This window comes from Anas acuta, chromosome 5 (assembly GCF_963932015.1).
Source record: "Anas acuta chromosome 5, bAnaAcu1.1, whole genome shotgun sequence".
Lineage (NCBI taxonomy): Eukaryota > Metazoa > Chordata > Aves > Anseriformes > Anatidae > Anas > Anas acuta.
In genome coordinates this window covers 55788579-55808248 of record NC_088983.1, presented here as the reverse complement: position 1 = coordinate 55808248, position 19670 = coordinate 55788579, and the positions used below count along the sequence as shown (strand labels likewise).

The window sequence follows — 19670 nt, the reverse complement described above, 5'->3', positions numbered from 1 at the left end:
CAACCTATCTTGCCTCAAAATAACAAATCAATTCAATTAGTACATTAGTATATACATACATATAAAAAAAATAACTCCCATCTGAGAGTACTTTTGTTCTATCCTATTGCACTGAATGACTTTCTCACACGGAGCTTTATTTGTATATTCTTAACTCTTTATGAAACATTTTCACGGAATCACTGAAATGTTGAAGTTGGAAAGGGCCTTTGGAAGCCACCTGATCCAACCCCCTGCTCAAGCAGGGTCACCCAAATCCACTTGCCTAGGGCTACGTCCAGGCGGCATTTAAAAATCTCCAAGGAGGGAAATCCCATTGCCTCTCTGGGCAACCTGTGCTAGTGCTCTGCCACCCGCACAGTGCTCAAGTGTTTCCTGATGGTCAGAGGAAAACTCCCATGTCCTAATTCGTGCCCACTGCCTCTTGTCCTGACACTTAAAGAAAATGTAACAGTTTGCAGTGAACTAAGGAGATAGAACATAATAAATGTGTTTTGTTCCAGGGTTTGATCGAAGTGACAAGCACACAGAGGCACATGACAGTCCCTAGCAAAATCTCTAATTCTTGTCAGGAAGAGCAAGACACAAGTCTTGCCGTTCTCTCTGAGACATCCTCTGTGTCATCAGCAACTCATGGATGCAGGGTTTGATACTGGACATGTCTTAATTAAAAAGGTGTGGAAACCAGTCAATTCGACAATCCTTTTTCTTCCAGAATTTAACCTTTAAACCCACAAATTTCAGCAGCAAGTAGCAACACAACTTCTTAAAATTGGGTAGCGGATAGAACCTTCTGCTTTTAATTCTCTCTTAACCTTTGCTGAGCTGCTGCTCTTTCAAATGCTTCTACAGCTACCTGTTTTCATTCCCTCACTTTATCAGTTGTTCATTATTATTATTATTATTATTTTTTTTTTTTTTTCTGGATTAGCCATATCCCAGCGATGCACCAGCCCTGGTGATGGTAGGGCTATGCCACAGCATGCAGCCACCAGACTCCTGGCACCACACTGGTGTTGGGGACGCCTTGTCAAAGCCAGACGAATATTACAATGCTGCATCAGACCAGGCTAGCAGATGAGCAACCAGGTGAGCAAGGGCAGAAAGGGGAGAGCAGGGAAGGGCCAGGCAGGGCAGAGAGTCTGGATCTACACTGGCCTATGATAATAAAATACACACAGTCACAAACTTAACTGCATCATGGCCCTAGAGGAAGGTGGAGGCTCCCAATAACCATGGGCAAAGTGATCTTGCCACAGCACACCATCTCTTTACCCCATCACAATCCATGCTACAGGGAGCTGGAGGCTCTCCACAGCACAAGGGGGCCACCACCACTGCCCCCCCGCCCCCCTTCAGGCAGCTGGAAACTTCCCTCGGACAAGGACAAAGGGAACTCTGCACCATTTTGCTTCTTTGATTTTGACACAAGTACAAACTCCTTTATCTAATTCTTTTCACTTTTCTACAACTTCTCAAGTTTTCAAACAGGCTGTTCTTCGGGGCAGAAAAAAAACTTCAAAACTTTATTTTACACAACTTTTATTGCACCTAAACATCTTAAGATGTTTTTTGTGGTTGTTGTTGGTTTTGTTTTATTTATTCATTTATTGCTGTTTTACTTGTTAATACTTAAGAAACTGAAGCAACCAAATCAACATGTTGCTTTAATAAGTACCTTGATTTTCTACATCCTTTACCAAGGAAAAAGCAATTAGCTGGGGGATAATGAACACTGTATAACACTTCTTACATTTCAGAGCAGAAATAATACATTGTGTCAGAATATGCTTTATAGGCAATTACAGCCTCCCAGATGAACGTAAGCAGCTACTGAAGTTAGTCACAAACATGAGCATTTGCATTTTCAAGGTTCTAGAGGACTCACAGACCACAGGACGACAGGCTCAGTGAAATTGGAACCCTTCTGAAGCAGGAGCTAAGTTACAGAACCGAGTTAACAGAAATGCTTTTCGTTTCAAGACTGGGGTATTTTTCCCCAAGCATGCCTCAAAAGAGGTCCTTTATTGATTTAAGAAAAAGCAGGAATCCTGCTAAAGGGAGCTTTTCAAAGATAAACTGTTTCCTTCCAATCATCTTTTTCTTTAAGCTCATCTTACAAAAACAGCTATCATCATAAAAAAGTCCCTGACAACACTACTGTCATCATGACCAGTTATATTAACAGAAATTAGAAATATTTTTTAAAAATATTAGAAAATAGGAGTCTATACATAATCCATACACCATCATGAAATTATTAATAAAAGAATTAAATATTAAATTTACAACCCCATTTGTTATCATTTCAAACACTCAATTTAAACACTACCTATTTAATTTTAAGAGCTGAACAAGTTTAAGCTTGATACTAAAAGCCTTTTTTTTTTTTTCTTTAATTGAATGTTACCTTTTTCATGAACGGAGAGCATATTCCTTTAAAATACTACTTTCTTAGAAAAATAACATTTGAGATTTAAACAACAATAAATTTGGAATGGGGGGACAGCTTAAGAATTAGGGAATAAGATTTCAGTTTCAGCCCAGTACGTGATTTCTTAAATTACTCAAAACTGAATTGAACTTGATTGTCTTAGGTTTGCCACCAGTCTATTCTGCATTTTTTATCCTTGATGGTTCAGCACAATGGTTTTAAACAAATTATTAGAAAATTCAGTATTAATGGCCCAAATATCCAGTTTTCAAGTATTGATACATCCTTGAATGTTTTCCAAATCATGTCTTTGCTCAAATAAGAGAACACAGGTATCTCTAATGCACCTCTCTTGGCTCCACCTATTAAGTGAAACTTTGCAACAGTAGATTAATAGATTTTGTATACAGGATAACCACATTAATAATTATAATGTAAAGCTTTGTGCATCTCCTTGGGCAACAAAATCCCCTTGGGAGTACTTTCACAATTACATTCAAGCTTGTAAGCCTTTTAAAATGCTTAATTAGATTTCTGCACATTTTATATCTTTTTACACGGAACATAGTTAGAAAAAAGCATTAATACTAACAAATTTTAAAACCAGTTTACTAATATGGAATTGAAAAAGTTCTGTTTCTTTTTCATTGCTGTCATCAAAAAATGAAGAATTACAATGGACAGCCTTTCTACATATCCATGGTTTCTAATGGAACATGTAACAAGCGCATCAGCTCATAAAGTCATAAGATAAAGCAGTGTGTTACCAGCTCTCTGCTAATTGGAACGTGAACTAAAATTAAAAATACTCTGTTTGCACCCAATCATCTCTACTGTCAACAGGGGAGACTACAAACAAACAAACATGTTGAAAAAGTCCATCACTTCAGTAGGAGAGGACAGGTATCTCTAAAAATACACCTGATATGAAATTAAGGGGATCTCCTCTCCCTCTGCTAGAGAAAAAGAATAATAAGCTTTTCCAGAAAGCTATTTATCTTCACAGGCAGCCTGAGGCTGCTCTAGCACTGAGGCCTGGTTTTAGACTGGAGCAGAATTTGAGAAGATGGATGTAAATTGTTTGCTTATCCCAGATTACCCCAGGTCCATGCAAGACCATTAGCTATACCTAATGACCTTTTTTATTTTGGTAATATTTTACACATTCCTTAGGAAATTTAAACATGACATGCTCCCATCGATTTTTCTGCCACTGTCAAATAGTAGTTCACAGTGTTGTGGGAGACTTTATAGAAATAAAACATGAATATTAAAAAAAAAAAAAAACAAAAAAACCAAAAACATTCTTCAGAGACATTTCCTCATACACAGGCAAACAACTGCATTTAACAGCCAGAGAAAGAGCAGTAGTTACAAATTAGCCCTCAACCCATTAGCCCTCTGCTAATTTCAGAGTCATAGGATCCCTGGGGTAATGGTCCAGTTCAGCTACTTATACCCGATTACAAGAAGGAGAGAGGTCAAACACTTAATCTATGAAATGAGGGTAATTATAAAGATCATGTCAGAAACTTCAATGAGAATGATGTAGTTCTGGGATACGGACTACATAAGAGATGCCAGTTGCTTTTTCCCCCCTCCAGCTTCCCTTGATTGTACTTAGTTAAAAAATTAAAAAAAAAAAATCTCTAAAACTAACTTACTGTCAAGATAATGTTCTAATAATGAAGACTTCTTAAAAGTAAGCAATAAAATCAAACAGCTTCAGCTTTCATTTTAACAATCTCTGGTGTTAAATGTTTTCCTGCATATAATAAAATTTTATTAAAAATTAGTCACTGAAGAAAAAGGACTTTAGAAAAAGTTATGTGGAAGCTTTCTTAGGAAATATGAAAAACATTCAATCTGAAACAAATTGAGGAAATAAAAGGTATGAGAAACTGTTGATGTTCTCTTATGAATCATCATTAAAGCAAAACTAATACAAGACTATGGTTGGTATCTAGTTGATCAAAATGATAATAAAAGTCTATAAGCCTATAGAGAGCTATAAAAAACTGAACAGGAGAGACCTTCATGAGAGAATAGTTTATGCTAGTCATGCTTCTGTAATTAGATTACTTTTCATCTTTCTAAAAACAAATCTCTTACTGCATTAGGCTTAAAGATACTTTTAGTACCTGAGCTCTGTAATGTAAGTACCTTAGAAGGGCACATGTATTCCTTACTCTGAAATTAAATTCTAAACCAAAGGAAGATGTCATTTTTCAATGCTATTTTACTTTCATAATGTTTGTGTGTTAGGAAAGGGTTATATGATTGGATGTCATTACTGCATATTACACATATGGCTGACTCTGCATTTAGTAATAGCCTTTTTCTTTTTTTAATTACCATTTCCCAATCCCTGTGCTGAATGCAATGAACTACAGGTCACTGAAACTGCAGGTGCCAGCGATATCTCATTAACTCTGTCAGAAATAAAAGTGGAGGAAACAAACGTAGAAAAGCAGTGAGCTACCACAGAAGCAGCCTTCCTAAGGCTTTAATGGAACACAGTTCTACTCACTGTCCTTGACGTTTTTTCTGTTTACTCATAGTTGGCCACACATGTTGTATGTTGTGCCCTTAGCTTCAACCCGTTTCCTCTGGTAAAGGTGGGTACACATTTTCCTCCTCTGTTGTTAAAACAGAGAATTTCTGAAGAGATTCAAACACACATGGCTACATCTGTATTGGTTTGTATTATCCCGGAGTTCAATTTTACATCAAAGAAGTTTTGCTCAATGTGGTTTTCACAATTACATGGAGTTTTCACTTACCACCACAGCTAACTAAACAGGCTAAAAATCCATCACAGTTTCAGGTCTAAGCTTTTATTTTATTATCATTTTGAAACAGACCTTTAACAAACCTGCCTCAGACAACACCGGACCCTGAGGCCTGAATATTCATTTTATAAGAAAACTGTGTCATGTAATTTATTAAGTTTGGGGAAGGAATAGGAGACTCAGAGAGGAATATTTAACTAGACAGAATGAGAGAAAAATGCTCAAAAGTGGTATGTTAGGAGAAATGATCATGACTACTTAGAAACGAGGAAGGGAAAAATGAAAGGTGGGGGAAAAGAGGAAAACCTTGAGCTACTCTGCCTTCGTGGTCCAAAATACCAAGTAGATGCAGAATGTGATCAAAGTGATTTGGGCAACAGCAAGGAAGTACTCAGCAAAATCAATAGAAAATTGGAAAAGAACAGTCAAAAATATTTTGCTTTATAGAGCTTTGGTTTTCTCCCATGAAAGAGAGACTATGTAACCAAAAAGCATATGCATATTGTGAATGTCAAGTATCTAATCCCTTACACTAACATTTTTTAAAATTCAGCCTAACATCTTGTATTTTTCAAAACACCTTTGACTTGTCATTTGATCTCTGAAGTGGGGTTATTACCAACAAAATTTGGAATGCTTCCTGACACAATACAAGTCAGATTGAAATTTACTACCTAAGGAGAAATAATTTCCTAGTTATTTTTTCAGCATGTTGTAGCAACAGAGGTCGCCCCTAAGTAAAAATAATCAGATGCACTTGAAAAGCTTTTAGAGTCTTAATCTTTCTTATGACACAAGTAAATCCACAATTTTAGTCACGTATTTTTTTTTCATATTTTTTTGAGCAACAAATTTTCAGCTGCTTTGTTCAGGAGTCAGAACCTTCATTTATACTGGAATATTACAACACATTATCTGATCAGTAATAGTTCCACTTTTAGAAAACAGAAATTATTTCCTTTAGTAATTTGTTCTAAGTTTGTGTTCTGACCTACAAAGGGAAAAGGATGAGATGATATAATGCTACACTCAGCTGGTTATTTTTTCTTTAATCTAAAGCTATTGTATTAGTTTTCAATGATCTACAAATAAATATTAAAATTAAAAAAAAAATTGTTCAGCCTTCATAAACACGGACAGACCCAACCTACACATTCCAAATGTTTCTTCAGTCTTTCAAAATGTTTATGCATATTTTGAAGAAATCTACACATGTAATTACAGTTCCTTTCAAATTTCTAGTCAATTATCACTATAATATCCTAGTCTTATCAGTAATATGATACACAATTTTCTATAACTAATATTCAGTACAGGTAATTAACTACTCTATCATTAGTTCATATAAAATATTTATATCAATCATTTCTGGTTTTGTAGAATGAAATGGTTAAGGGTCTAGAGCCTAAGAAATGTTCTGTTTCCCTAGATGAATCATAACCTTTTTCTAGGTTAAAAAACACACATACATACAACAGCAACAACCACCACCAAACCCTGAAAAAGTTAATTTAAGTCAGGAAACTTAGATTCCTCACAGTAAAGGCATCTCATATTTTCAGCAGCGCTGGTCAGTGTCTTTAGTAGATGCTCATTATGCCTTCAAAATAATTGCAAGCCTAAATTTAACCTAAATACATAAAAGTGCCAACACAGAAAACTTGGGCTCGGGCTCTACATGGCCATTCCAAAATGTTTTTCTGTCTGGCTTGTTCTGACCAAATACCCAGACATGTACCTTCCTTGAACAGTTTCACAAGCTGAGGCCCAGAAGAACACTTTCCTAAGCTTAAAGCTAGTATTAATTTCCTGAAACTCATTTAGATAGCACATGAAGTATATTTATTTCTGGGAGAAAGGATGATAGCCCACAGTACTTAAAATTTTCTGGATTTTTACATTGATCCATGTATGTTGGAATACAAAATAGTCAGAATATCCAATACAGAGGCAAGAGCTCCTTGCAGCAGTTGCCAGGAGGAAAGTGTAAATTTTTTGTGAGATTTTTCTACCTTTTAAAAATGCATTCAATGCATTCACACTGGAATAGCCGTTTCCCTACTTTTCTACAGGATAGTTCTCATTCATACTCAGTCTATATATTCTCTATCAAGACTAGGACACTGAAGTGGCATTTAATGTGTTCTTTCAAATTATGCACTGTATGGGAAGGGGCTGTTATTTTCTTCACAGTTCCAAATTCTTGGATATTTCTACTCTTAAAATAGTGCAGTTCACAAAATACAAAAAAACCCACAGGGCATTTATAATGAAAGAATTCATTTGGGGAATATGTGAAACAACGTTAGGCAAAAACACCCTGGAGCAATGTGATTATTCTGGTATCCTTGTCACCGTATGGCCCATTATTTCTGTATTCAACCTCACCACTGCAAATAGAAACTTTTTCTCTGTTTCACTTCTGATTTTGGTATACCATTAATATTCCAAATTACTGAATCTTATTTGGTTCCATTCTACATACAGGTATCTTTACACTCCACAGCCAAATATATTTGAATGATGTCTATTAAATAAAATATTTATTAAGTGTAATGTTAGCTTTTTTTTTCAGAAAGGGGAATTAAAACAAACTGAGTAAGAATGCATTCCACCTAATAACTCCACATATTTGAGAAGAGAACAACTTCTGAGTTGTTTTTTATGCCAAGCTACAGTTAGTGCAGAAAAGACCTCAACAGGAAGTCAGAACCAGTACACAATTTACAAATTACCCCAAACCACATTTCCCGTGGTGGGTAATCTAGTCAATGTTATAATATCTATCCATTAGCAATACACTCTTCCAGTACCTAAATGCCTATGAAATTCCAGGTCCTTAGGCACTGATTTAGAGATTTAAAGGGAGAGCGAAGTGGAGTTTTAGCCCTCCTCATCATCATCATTTATCTCTTTCCTCATGACTTCTGTTCATGGGAATGAGGCAAGGAAATTGCTGCCACTGAAGCCAGCTCTGGCAACTCTAAACTCACTTGGGAAGATTTTCCGTTTCCAGAATACAGAATGGTTACTTGCTGGGACACGATGGTGCAAAAAGAAACTATATAATAAAAAGAATTGTCATGATCTAGAAAGTTAAAGACCTCATAGATCAAGATTAATGGCCAACTTTCTGATTGTGTGTGGTTTCCTTGGAGGTGTTACTGCCATTGAACTCACACACAGTCTTCAATCCATTTTCAATGGTAAATACTTTCACCACTGACATCTGTGTTATGATGGGTATATGATGGCTCAAGTAGGTTTGGTCTGAAATATTACTGCTAATCCTGTATTTTACACTGTAGTAAATTTTACATATTAACTCATTTAAAACATAGCAAAATGTGCATCAGACTGATACTGCTTCTGATCAATTTAAGCAAATGTAAGAATTTCCCATTACCACTCACTATTCAAAATTCCTGAGCTATCCAGATTAGGATAGCAAAATCCAGCTATTTTGCCCCCGATTTATGCACTTTTTTTCTCACAGATTTACATTGATTTTTTTAAACTTACTTTAGATTTCTTCATATTAGCTTCCTGAAAGACCCAAATAGATCCATAGCAAATCATCTTTTTAAAATGAACCTTTCATAAGAAATCTGTCAATTTAATTTCTAATTATCCTATCTATACCATGTTGTTTTAAGCATCTTCTCTACAGAAATACAACTTTTATATCCGAGTTGTTTTTAATGAGAAGCAGCCCAATCTCGTAGATGACTGTTCCGAAGCGATACTGATGTCATACATCGTATGATGTACCCTGTCACAGATTTAAAATAAGTTTGACGCTTCTGGAAAACACTTTTTAGGCTGGATAAGAATATCTTTGAAATAAGATATTTGCCACACAAATGATCGTTTCTTTCCTGAAGGTTAAACTGCTGCTTATCAGACATGACAAGATGCTTAAGTACCGCTCATCCGAAGTTCCCATTTTGACATAGGAAAACTTATTTAAAGTAATCAAACACATTTACATTCACATAAATACTATCCTGTTATATTGAAATGTTTATGCAAATGTAATAGAGAAAACGATACACCTGTAGTTAGATTTACTTGGTTTAAGAGTAAAACAAAGCCAAGGAAAAGATGCATAAGAATGGGTGTCATAAAAAAGAAGCCTTTCATAATACAGCACAGATGTAGAGAGTATAATTCTGGACAGACTATGATTACTTGACAACCTATTTCACAGTAGCAGATTTCAGTGGTTTTATAATCACAGATAACACACAGATTTATAATAATGAGGTGTCAATGTGTGGAAGAGCAGGACTGCAAACCATTATTTTTGCAGACATTTTCATGGCATGTGCCATGTGCAGAGAAATGTGAGCAATGTCTATTAAAGAGACAGTATAACTTACTTAAGCACTCGTGGGATAGAGCGGACTTAGACTGCGGCATGGAAATACTGCTACATTTTATAAACAGGAACATTAAACACAAAATCTATTTGATTATGGAAAGAGAATGAAGAATATTTTGTGTTTCAATCAAATGTCAAAAAATGCAATTTTAATCTCTACGTTGTATTCACATTTTGCACTACAATAATACCTGCAAAACCAAAGAGAATTCAAATACTTCAAAGCCTCTGACCCTATATCAATATTAAACACAGACACAGTGACTTTTTCAGCCTTATCTTTCAGTGCACCTATGCTTTCATGACAGGCGCAAACATTCGCAACCTGATGAAAAAGACAATAAGAAGAAAGCAGACCATTCTACAGACACACTCATTAGGAAAAATGTGCTCAAGGGATCCCAGGGTGAAGCTCAGCCTGCAAGTCCCATGAGAAGAGCCCACATTGCTGCAGTAATCTTAATCTGTAGATTAATATCTGTAGATTAGATCTGTAGATAACTAGTAATCTTAATCTAAATAGACACTGATATCCCCATAGGTTGCTATTAATACACTGCTTTGTTTCAAGAGTTAATGATTTTTTTTTTTTGATGTGAAGTTTTCTTCCTGTAAAACAGTTAAGGAACCTCCAATAGTTATTTTAAGACTAGCAACATGAGATCCAGTTTTATAATTACATTCTGATGTCTGAAATTATATTTCAATTTTCATTACACCCAGAAAGATTACTAATTTTTGGCTCCAACCACTGTACTAATAGTGTTTATTAACAGCTGTTATATAAAAATTACAAATTGACTATGAATTGGCAATTCCCATTTTTATTTCAGGAATGAGTATGGAAATTTAAGGTGGATATTAAATTGTCCATCCATCATCCTTCTGTAACATTTCCTTTTGTAATTGAAATCACAGGCTTGTGCTAGATTTATTGAGCCAGTTGAATACAGAAGCAAAATGTAACCCTGGAGATGAAAATTATCAGGATAGCTGTCAATCACTGTTAAACCTTGACTGCATTAAAATGCCTTAATCTATTTACTCAAAACACTGCATTAAAGATTTATTTTATTTTAAAATTATACTTTCTCCTAAACTCTGTTCCCATTTCCTGGATATGTTGTGTGAGTCAAAGATCCCTTTTGGCAAATTCTGTTTGGGTTTCCCAGCTTGTTTTCTGGTTTTATATTAGACTTTTTTATGGAAAATACAAACTGTGTTACTGTTGAGTGCTGTAATGCCACAAACACATTATCAATGTCTGTCAGGTAAATAATCCTATGAATTAGCATTCTCACTTGTTTTTGATATAAATCCATCTTCCTCGTAGATTTGTTATGCAAACATGGTCCATTTAGCAAGTGACAGAATTTTGTTCTTCAGCAAATAAAAGTACCCAGTTCCCAACTTTGTAAAAGTTTATTGACATCGGAAACAGGCTTAGAACTATCTTCCAAATTCATCCTAATCTTTCAATGAATTTTAAATCTTCCTTAGTTCCAGTTTGATGATCCTACAGGACAAACACTCAAAGATGTTTAAAAAAAAAAAAAAAAAAAAGTGAGGGAGAAACCATACCTTGGTGCTTGCCACTTGAAATGGAACTTTTGAGCCCTTTGTAGCTAGGGGTGTCAGCTTCGCAGCTGGTTTTGTAGGCATTCGATTCATAGCAGGAGGCTGATTGTGCAGAACAGAAGACAGGCAAAGCTGCACAGTTTCCTTCAGAGCTTTCAGCTGTGACTCCTGGGGAAAATAAGAAATCACCAATTCTCCAAGACGTGTTATAATGAACACAATTGCTTGCTTTCTCTCTCTACATTAAACACCACATTTAGAACCAGCTGTTTTTTCTTATTAACAGGAAAAATGAAGGCTGTTTAGTGACGTTTTTAAATAGATGAACTTACTGTTTATTAAACATGAAACTTTAAAAAGTCATGGCACTCTTCCTTTTCATCCATGTATTTTATCCATATCGTTTATTGCAAATACTTATTAAATATTTTATATTTAAAAGAACAAAAATACAACAAATATCATATTTTCACATATAATAATAGAAAGAAGCATGTTACACAAGTATTGCAAAGACAGGCCTTTCATGGAATTTTGTTTATAATATTCAGCATAATTAGTAATTTTCATGTTATAAAGATTGATTTTAATCCAACACAAGTATGACTTCCCTCGTGTACATACATGTGCATATTATGTTATTGTGCCATATAATAGGCCACAGGCATTTCAATTCTGTTATGAATTTGATTGTCCATATCCATTATTGTGCTATAACCTTTCAATTGGAGAATACACTGCTATTCCCATAATTACAAGACAGTGCTTGTAACTTGAGAAAGAATACTGCCATTTTGCTCATAAAAATACAGATAGATATATTAATCAAAACAACAGTCTGTCACTGAAATAAGTGGAGGCAGTATGAACAGTGAGATAACTATTGTACTGGAGAAATCTCTTTTTAAATCTTAGTTCTATCATTGCAAGCCACTTAAGCCAAACCTTAGTTATTGAAGTAATTTTATTATACTTATTTCAGGGGGAGTTACTCAGCATTTGGTGTTAAAAAAAAATCTCGCTTTTAGTGTTTGTATTAAAATTACACCTAGAAATACAGAATACATCCACACATTTTGTCCTTCAAAGATTTTTTAGAAGATACATAAAGAGATGCATAAAGGATCATGAAGTATACTGTGGCAAAAACTGATGGGAAATAGATGTGTAAAATATAACATACTACATGTCAAATGTTATATGGATGGCATCAAAATATTTACAGTTGTATGAATAAGTATCTTAAGCAAAGGGGTTTAGCATACATCATCTTGGTTTCGTTCATTTGCTGAATAACTATTCTTAGATCCTGGCTAATATTTTTGTTTTATGTCAGATAACTTCCATTGAAATTCAGCTAGGGACTCTATCACATAACTGAGACAGTCTGAAAGACAGTCTGAAAGAAATAAACACCACTTATTAAAAAAAAAAAAAAAAAAAAAAAAGAGTAAATAAACAAGAGTCAGCAGGGAACACTTCAGTTGGCAGGACAAAAGACAATCACAAAAAACTGTTCGCACAGAGCTCAGTAAGGAAAATCAAAGAAACAGGAGATCGAAAGGAGTTCATTTGTTTGCAAACAGACAAAATGGAGTGTCTTTCACTTAAGATGTGTGCAGTGAGAAGGAAAGCTAGATTATCATCAAAGAGGCCAGCATTTTGTATGAGTAACTAATTAAAATGTATGAACCTTGAGCCAGGATGGTAAATCTTTGACCTAATGGCAGTGTAAAACAGTAAGGATTACTTCATCCATCTGACTTGGGATCTTTTAATTTTTAAGTGACAAGAGAAAATCTGAGCACTCTTATTTTCTGTTATATATCTTTTTATCTGCCTTTTCAAGAACAGACTACACAGAGAACAGAAATTGCCATTTGACAAAGCCCAAATCAGCTAAATTGGCAGAGGCAGTAGGCTGTCTAATTTGGCCTGAAGATATGGACTCAATCATTATAGCACTACATGACCCTGAATGCTTCCTACACCCTGCGTGTGTATGCCTGGGCACCTGATGCACCACCACTAAACATCAGCAAACACGTTCACGATAATAAACATGGACTCCTCTTGATTCTGAGGGGAAAATAGCCTCTTGATCCCTAAAATCCTCTTGATAATTTATCATCCTCTCACCTCACTCTGCTGTTTGTCAATGCTTGCTTTGTCTTGGGTACAGCCAGCCATTTTGTCGTTACAGATGTAAAAGCATAATAATCTGTTTTGTTTTCATCCTGAGGGTAGCAAAATTCAATTTTGACTTTGCAGATAATAGCTTTATAAATGGGCAGCACAAGAGTACAACTTAAGGAAAAAACATCAGAACCAAAGATGTCATTTGACAAAGTTCTCAGTGACATTGGATATACCCAATCATGGGTCAAATAGACTGTCTGTCAAAAACATCGTCAAAACACAATGCATGTTTTTTGTGTTGTTTTTTTTTTTTTTATATTTACTAGACCTGTTTATACTCTTGATATATGGTTGAATGCAGTACAGAATACTTTGGGCTGTGGTAATGCAAAAAATGTCAGTTTTCCAAGGATCCCTCACAGGAACTAGAAAAATGCTGCATTATAAATACACTGCTGAGCAACACTGAGTCTACCATCAGTGCAAAAATTATTTAAAACAAACATTTAGAAGAGAATTTTGATATCCTCCCAAAGGAAAAATACTACTTTATGCCTATTTATAGGCACAGTTTGAGACTCAATCATTCAATTATTCATTTCCAATACAGCTCATGCTCCAAAAATGTGTTCTGCTTTCTACACCTATTCCACTCCTTTAGCAGAAACTACATGTGTTAACATTCTCAAAACGGTTATGGCCAAGTCTTCACTGAAGACACGGATGGACGATTGGACATCTCTAACTATTTTTAGTTCAGCAAGAAAGCTCGCGACCAGGGCAAAAAGGTACCTGAAGCTTAAATAGTCTTATTACTCTGCTGTTAGAACTAGTCAAGCATGGCTATTTCTAGTCTCATATTGCTGTTTGCAATTTCACTGGTGTGAACTTCATCCTTTTCCTTCATTTGCACTGCTGTTTAACTCCTGTTTACCTGCTTCATTTCCACTGCACTTGCACAGCATGTGAGCAATGATGCCATCCCAAAGACTTTCTCAGTGATTATTTACCAGAAGACAACAGCAGGCTTCTAGTAAGCCTAGCCCTAAATTAAAATTCTATAATATTTCCTAAGAATGAAACACAGGGTCAGATAAGTCAGCTGAGTGTGCTGCAAATCCCCTTTTAATTTGCAGATTGAATTTCTTAATAGCATTCTCATTAGAAGTTCCTGATGTCAAACGTTCTTTACTTTCTCCTTCAGATGCGTCTGCATTATAATAACTGCATTTAGAATATGTTTCCTACACGCACTGTCCTCTTGTCATTGCCACAGACAGCACTAGTGAGGGAGCATGCCTGTGTATATGTATACATTTTTCAATTAATATGTGGAGTAGGTCAGTTCAGTGTACAAGTAAAAAATACCTGATATATCAGAAACACACTCAGGTTTGGATAGTGCTACTGTGATCATTGCTTATGTAGATGACATTTTGAAGTGCTGGAGGTAAATCCTTCATCAAAAGGACAATTTCAATTATTGTAATACTAATAACCAACAAAAAATGCTTTCATGCAAGGGGCATACTTTCTTCATGCTTAATGGAACTTGAAAATAGCAGAAAACTATTAAAAACAATATATATATGTACATACAAACATTTAAAAGAATAGTCTTCAGAAGTATATTGAAGTGTTTTCTTGTCTGATAAACTGCTTCCCTAAGGATTTCTCATGGCCTCCCGTCCTGAGAGTGCTCTTCTGCCCTCTGAAGAGCTCACTCTGTCACATAAGTTGATCCCGACAAGCGACAGACATTTCTATCCAGACTAAACCTCAGATAAAATTATATCAGTTAACAGGCATATTCTCATTAGTGCATTTGAATGCATAAAGAGCATTCTGCTTTCAGTGGGTCTTTGAGATCTTTATTTCTAACTTGATTTCCCTCCTCTTAAATAACTTGCAGCTGAATTTAACTTCACACATTGTAATTAGTTCCACTGACTTCAATAAGGTAACTCCCAGGTATGTGCAATTAAGCATGCATCTGAATTTTTGCAATAATTCCATTTGTTTTTGTCAAATTACACTGAAACATTCACAGCTGACAAACGTGCTTACATCACGTTACACTTCTTACTTTGTCAAGTGCTGCCTTTTCCAATTGATCCTTTGCAACTGCTAGTTTCTGCTCCAGATCTGTTAGCTGTTGTGCCTGTGGGAATAAAGAAGAAAAAGCTGATATAATCTACAATTTATTTATTTATTTTAATGAATTGGGTCAGAATTGGTTGCCAAAAGACAAGGCCTCAAGAGATATTTATTTTTTTTTCCTTGAGAACATGTATTTTTATGTGGGAACAGGGCTCAAATCTGCAGAATCTGTGAACACATGTTTACTCTTTAATTTCAATGTCAGCAGTAAAAGATATTTCATACTATATTTATGATTATTCCATAGTATCCTTCTGAAAAATGCAAGTGTTCAAACAGGTTTCATTATTTTGTTCATTTATCTTACTTCTGTTTGTAATTCAACACAGAATTTTGCACTTTTAAACATGGGCTTATTAACAGTAATGTAACTAGGAATAAACACACGAATTAGGAAGCATCCAAATATTCACACATGTGGATTCCTTATGAGATGCTACTATCTGCTGGTAGGCAAGGGGTTAACTTCAGATTTGTTTCTCCATCTCCATTCCCTTGAGATATGAAAGGAAAATTCACAGGAATAACTAGTTATGCAATACATAGGAAGAAAGCATTTGGGGAGATCTGTACTTGAAGTCAGATTCAGGCACCCAGTCTGTACCCTATTCAGAAGGCCTGTTTGCTTTTTACCTTGCACATTATTTGTCTGCCGAGTCCTTTGGGAGGAGATCTAGCTTTCTACAAAGTATACGCAATATATTGAATGCAGACATTTAGGAGGTGCTTTAAAAACTCAGTAAATAAATACAATGATTTTCTCTCCTCTTTCCTTCCCTGGGAACGAGACACAGTTGAACAGGCTTCTCATTTCAGGGAAACTCATTCTCTGCAGGAGCTTCCCACTTTGGGGCAGTAGGAGCTCCCAGATTCCTGCAGTTCTCAGCTCCGTCATTAACAGCACATTACTATGTAACCAGAAGGAAGATGGTACATTTTATTTTTTTTAAGCTTTCTTTTACTATTGCTTTTGCAATAACAGCCTACTTCTTGTTTTCCCAGTTTATGAAGGTAAGAGTAGACAGGTATTAGACTATCAGGTTTTCTTCTCTCTGAAATTCTGACTAGGCAATGCACATTTTGTGCATGGAGAGTAATCGGATACATTGCTCATTTCTCTTTTAGGAAGAGCAACACATTTCAATTTTGACCAAGTATTTGCAAGCATGCTTTCTTTACTGCCACCCCTTACCTACTAGGTTTCAGAGGTTTAACCCAGACAGACAGTTTTCTTGACAGACTTCTCAAGATCAGACATACTTTACTGACTGTAGCATAGTGTTATGTGTAGCCACACGACATAAATGCTGTTTTAGCTTAAGCTCCACAAAGCACATTTAACTTGGTTTACGTGTTGGTGCAATGACTACTTGCAGCGCATACTGTAGGTGATACGTATAGCTTTGACAGGCCTGTGGTTGTTAGCAGATACCTCAGGAGATGTCTGTTAGCATTAGGCTGTACTGGCTGATAAAAAGACAAAAGCCTGACATTTTTATTTCCCTGATCATGTAAACAACTACTTAGTCACATTTTAAAACAGGCTTAGACATTTATCTGTAGATTTATCAGAGCAGCTACAGTTTCATTAGTCAAAAACATGTATGATAAGGCAATCTTGCTTCAAAGCAGAAGTCAACCTCTTGCTCAGATGCAGGGAAGTCTCTCGTGACCACATTCCATCATTTCCACTGCATCACATTTCGTCGAGCTGGTACTAGTCACTGTCACATGCAGACCAGAGATCAGACAACTGGTTCAGCTCATCAGCATGACAGAGCAGGCAATACAGAAGGAATCTTGATTTCATTAGATTTTGCATAATTTAACTAGACTTTATGAGAGGAAAACGTGTATTACCATACAAGAATTTTCCTAAAGTTCAGCAACATTAGCAGTTGTTAGTAAAGATAGTACATAACACAGACAATAAGCACATTTCTATGTTTTTAAAGACTGAAATTGAATTTGGTTCTGTCAGAGACAGTTCTCATTAGATACTAGAACTAGACCAAGTAATTTCTCACATCATTAACATTTTAGTTTTTGTTACTTATTAAAATACTCTACACTAGTTAAACAAATGAATACATATTAAAATATGAGTAACATTTGAAAAGGAGTATATATAATTTCACTTATCATTAAAAATGAAATTATACAAAATAGTGTTTATATGGTGAGAGGCCACAATGGCATCTCTGATGGTGTGTGTTGCTAAGGATTAAGACTACAAAGAGGATGATGGATTGCCACTTGTTGTTGTTAGACTACTTTTGCATTCAGCACCATCTGTGTTGAAGTTTAAATCAGTGGAATAGGAGATTCACACATTTCAAGGTGTCTGGTTTTCTTAGATATGTAAATTACTCAGATGACTGAAAATCCGGGTAGTTAATAGAAAGCAGGTAACTGTAGTTACAGGTGACAGCTGTTTCTTTCTTTCTTTTCAGAAGAATGTCTAATACTATATAATTCACTGTTCTCAATGAAACTGCAGTCATATTAAAATCAACTTGGAAGATAAGCATTTAATTTCTTTAATTGGTACCTGTCATTAAAAAGAATTAATTAATCTAACACACAGTGGTAACACAACTCATATCAAGTAAAACATTTTCAGTTTACAGTGAAAAGGTATTCTTCCAAAGGACAGGCTAATATTTATTAGTAAAGTTCGTCTATGTGCATCATTTATGACGCATCGTTTATGATGCACATATCCTCATTTATCCTCATTCTTATTTTTGGTAATATCATAGTATTTTGATGGGCAAGCTATCTGTATCTTTCACATATACTGGTTTTATTTCACAGATTACTGAGCCAATATTGATAATCTGGCTCAATATTGAGTCAGATATTGATAACCATTCAACTGACATTAAGTAACAATAAAATCCTGGCATTAAAAATGTTTTTTTCTCTCTCTCTTTTTTTTTTTTTTTTTAATCAACTACTCACTTAGAAATACTGATGTTTATTTACTTAAAAATCCACAAATGGCAGAATGAGTTTTTTTATTATCTTTTTTTTTTTTTTTCTGAAAATTTTATCTATCAAGCCTGGATTCTTATCACAATAGCTTCACTGCTATTTCAATTAAAAAGATTGATAAGGACCCCAATTCAATTAATGTGCCTTAGAGACTGAATGTAGAACAAATACAAAATACCAGTAGAACTACACAAGGCAAGTTTTGATAGGGAGGAAAAGACCCTTGCAAAGCACGGTCTGGGAAAACAAAAATGTTGTTTCCCTTCGGCATTTTCACAGAATCAGATCTTACAGACAAAACTGAGATAAATCAATTTTTCATCCTCTGAAAGAATGCACTGAGCAATTTTTATCCATAAAGTACACTTTTCTAGACCAAATCCACATACAAATATACCTACCCTTACTCACTGTGAATTACACAATACAGAATGGCCATATTTAATTTTTTCCAAGCATAAGTACAAAAATCAAAATAAAAAAAGGGAGACATGGCTATTAAAAATACAAAACAATCATTAGAACCGCCTAAAAATATTTTTAAAAGCTTTTAGCATTTTTTTCCCCAGAAAGTTTATGCAACACGTGCAAATTCATTCAATATTAAATAAAATATAAATGGTGATGGATTTTTTTATTGTTTTTATTTGTTTTTGTTTTTAACTTCTAACTGCTTAAAATAACCATAACTATTTCTAGTCTCTTTATGAATTTTCTTCAGGGGATGATTAAGATATGTTTTAATTTGGCTGTTTATTATAAAACATTTTAACCTTATTTTTTTTTACACATACCAAGAATTGTTGGTTATTGAAGATAAAGTTATCACAGATAATGCTTAATTAAAGAACATGACTGACTAAGTGATTTTTTATCATGTTAAATTTTGAACTTTTTAAAAAAAATAGTCATTAAACAAATACTTTGAAAAATGATAAAATATTTAGCATACAACATTTTATTTCATAATTCATTATATTGTCTAACTAGGACAACTTTTTAATTGGAAACCATTTAACTGAAAACTGGGACAACTGCTAAACTTGAATAAATTACCCAGTAAATATAAATTTTCTGCGCTTGCTCTGTAAGCATTATTTGTATCTTAGAAAAACACAGACTCATGCTTCTGAATTCTACTGTTCACAGAGTATGTAACTGTATGGAGAGTATGTAAAATATAACT

The 19670-nt window shown here is 34.8% G+C and overlaps 1 protein-coding gene across 7 annotated transcripts in view; it reads right to left on the bottom strand.

Moving 5' to 3' along the window:
- Positions 1 to 19670, bottom strand: part of LUZP2 (leucine zipper protein 2) — a 246775-nt gene that overhangs the window by 32544 nt on the left and 194561 nt on the right. For all 7 annotated transcript variants that reach the window (XM_068684972.1, XM_068684973.1, XM_068684966.1 and 4 more), the window contains 2 exons: positions 15414 to 15488; positions 11192 to 11356 (listed from right to left, as the gene is read on the bottom strand). In XM_068684972.1, coding sequence (XP_068541073.1) covers positions 11192 to 11356; positions 15414 to 15488 — 240 coding nt within the window. The remainder of the gene's footprint in view (positions 1 to 11191; positions 11357 to 15413; positions 15489 to 19670) is intronic.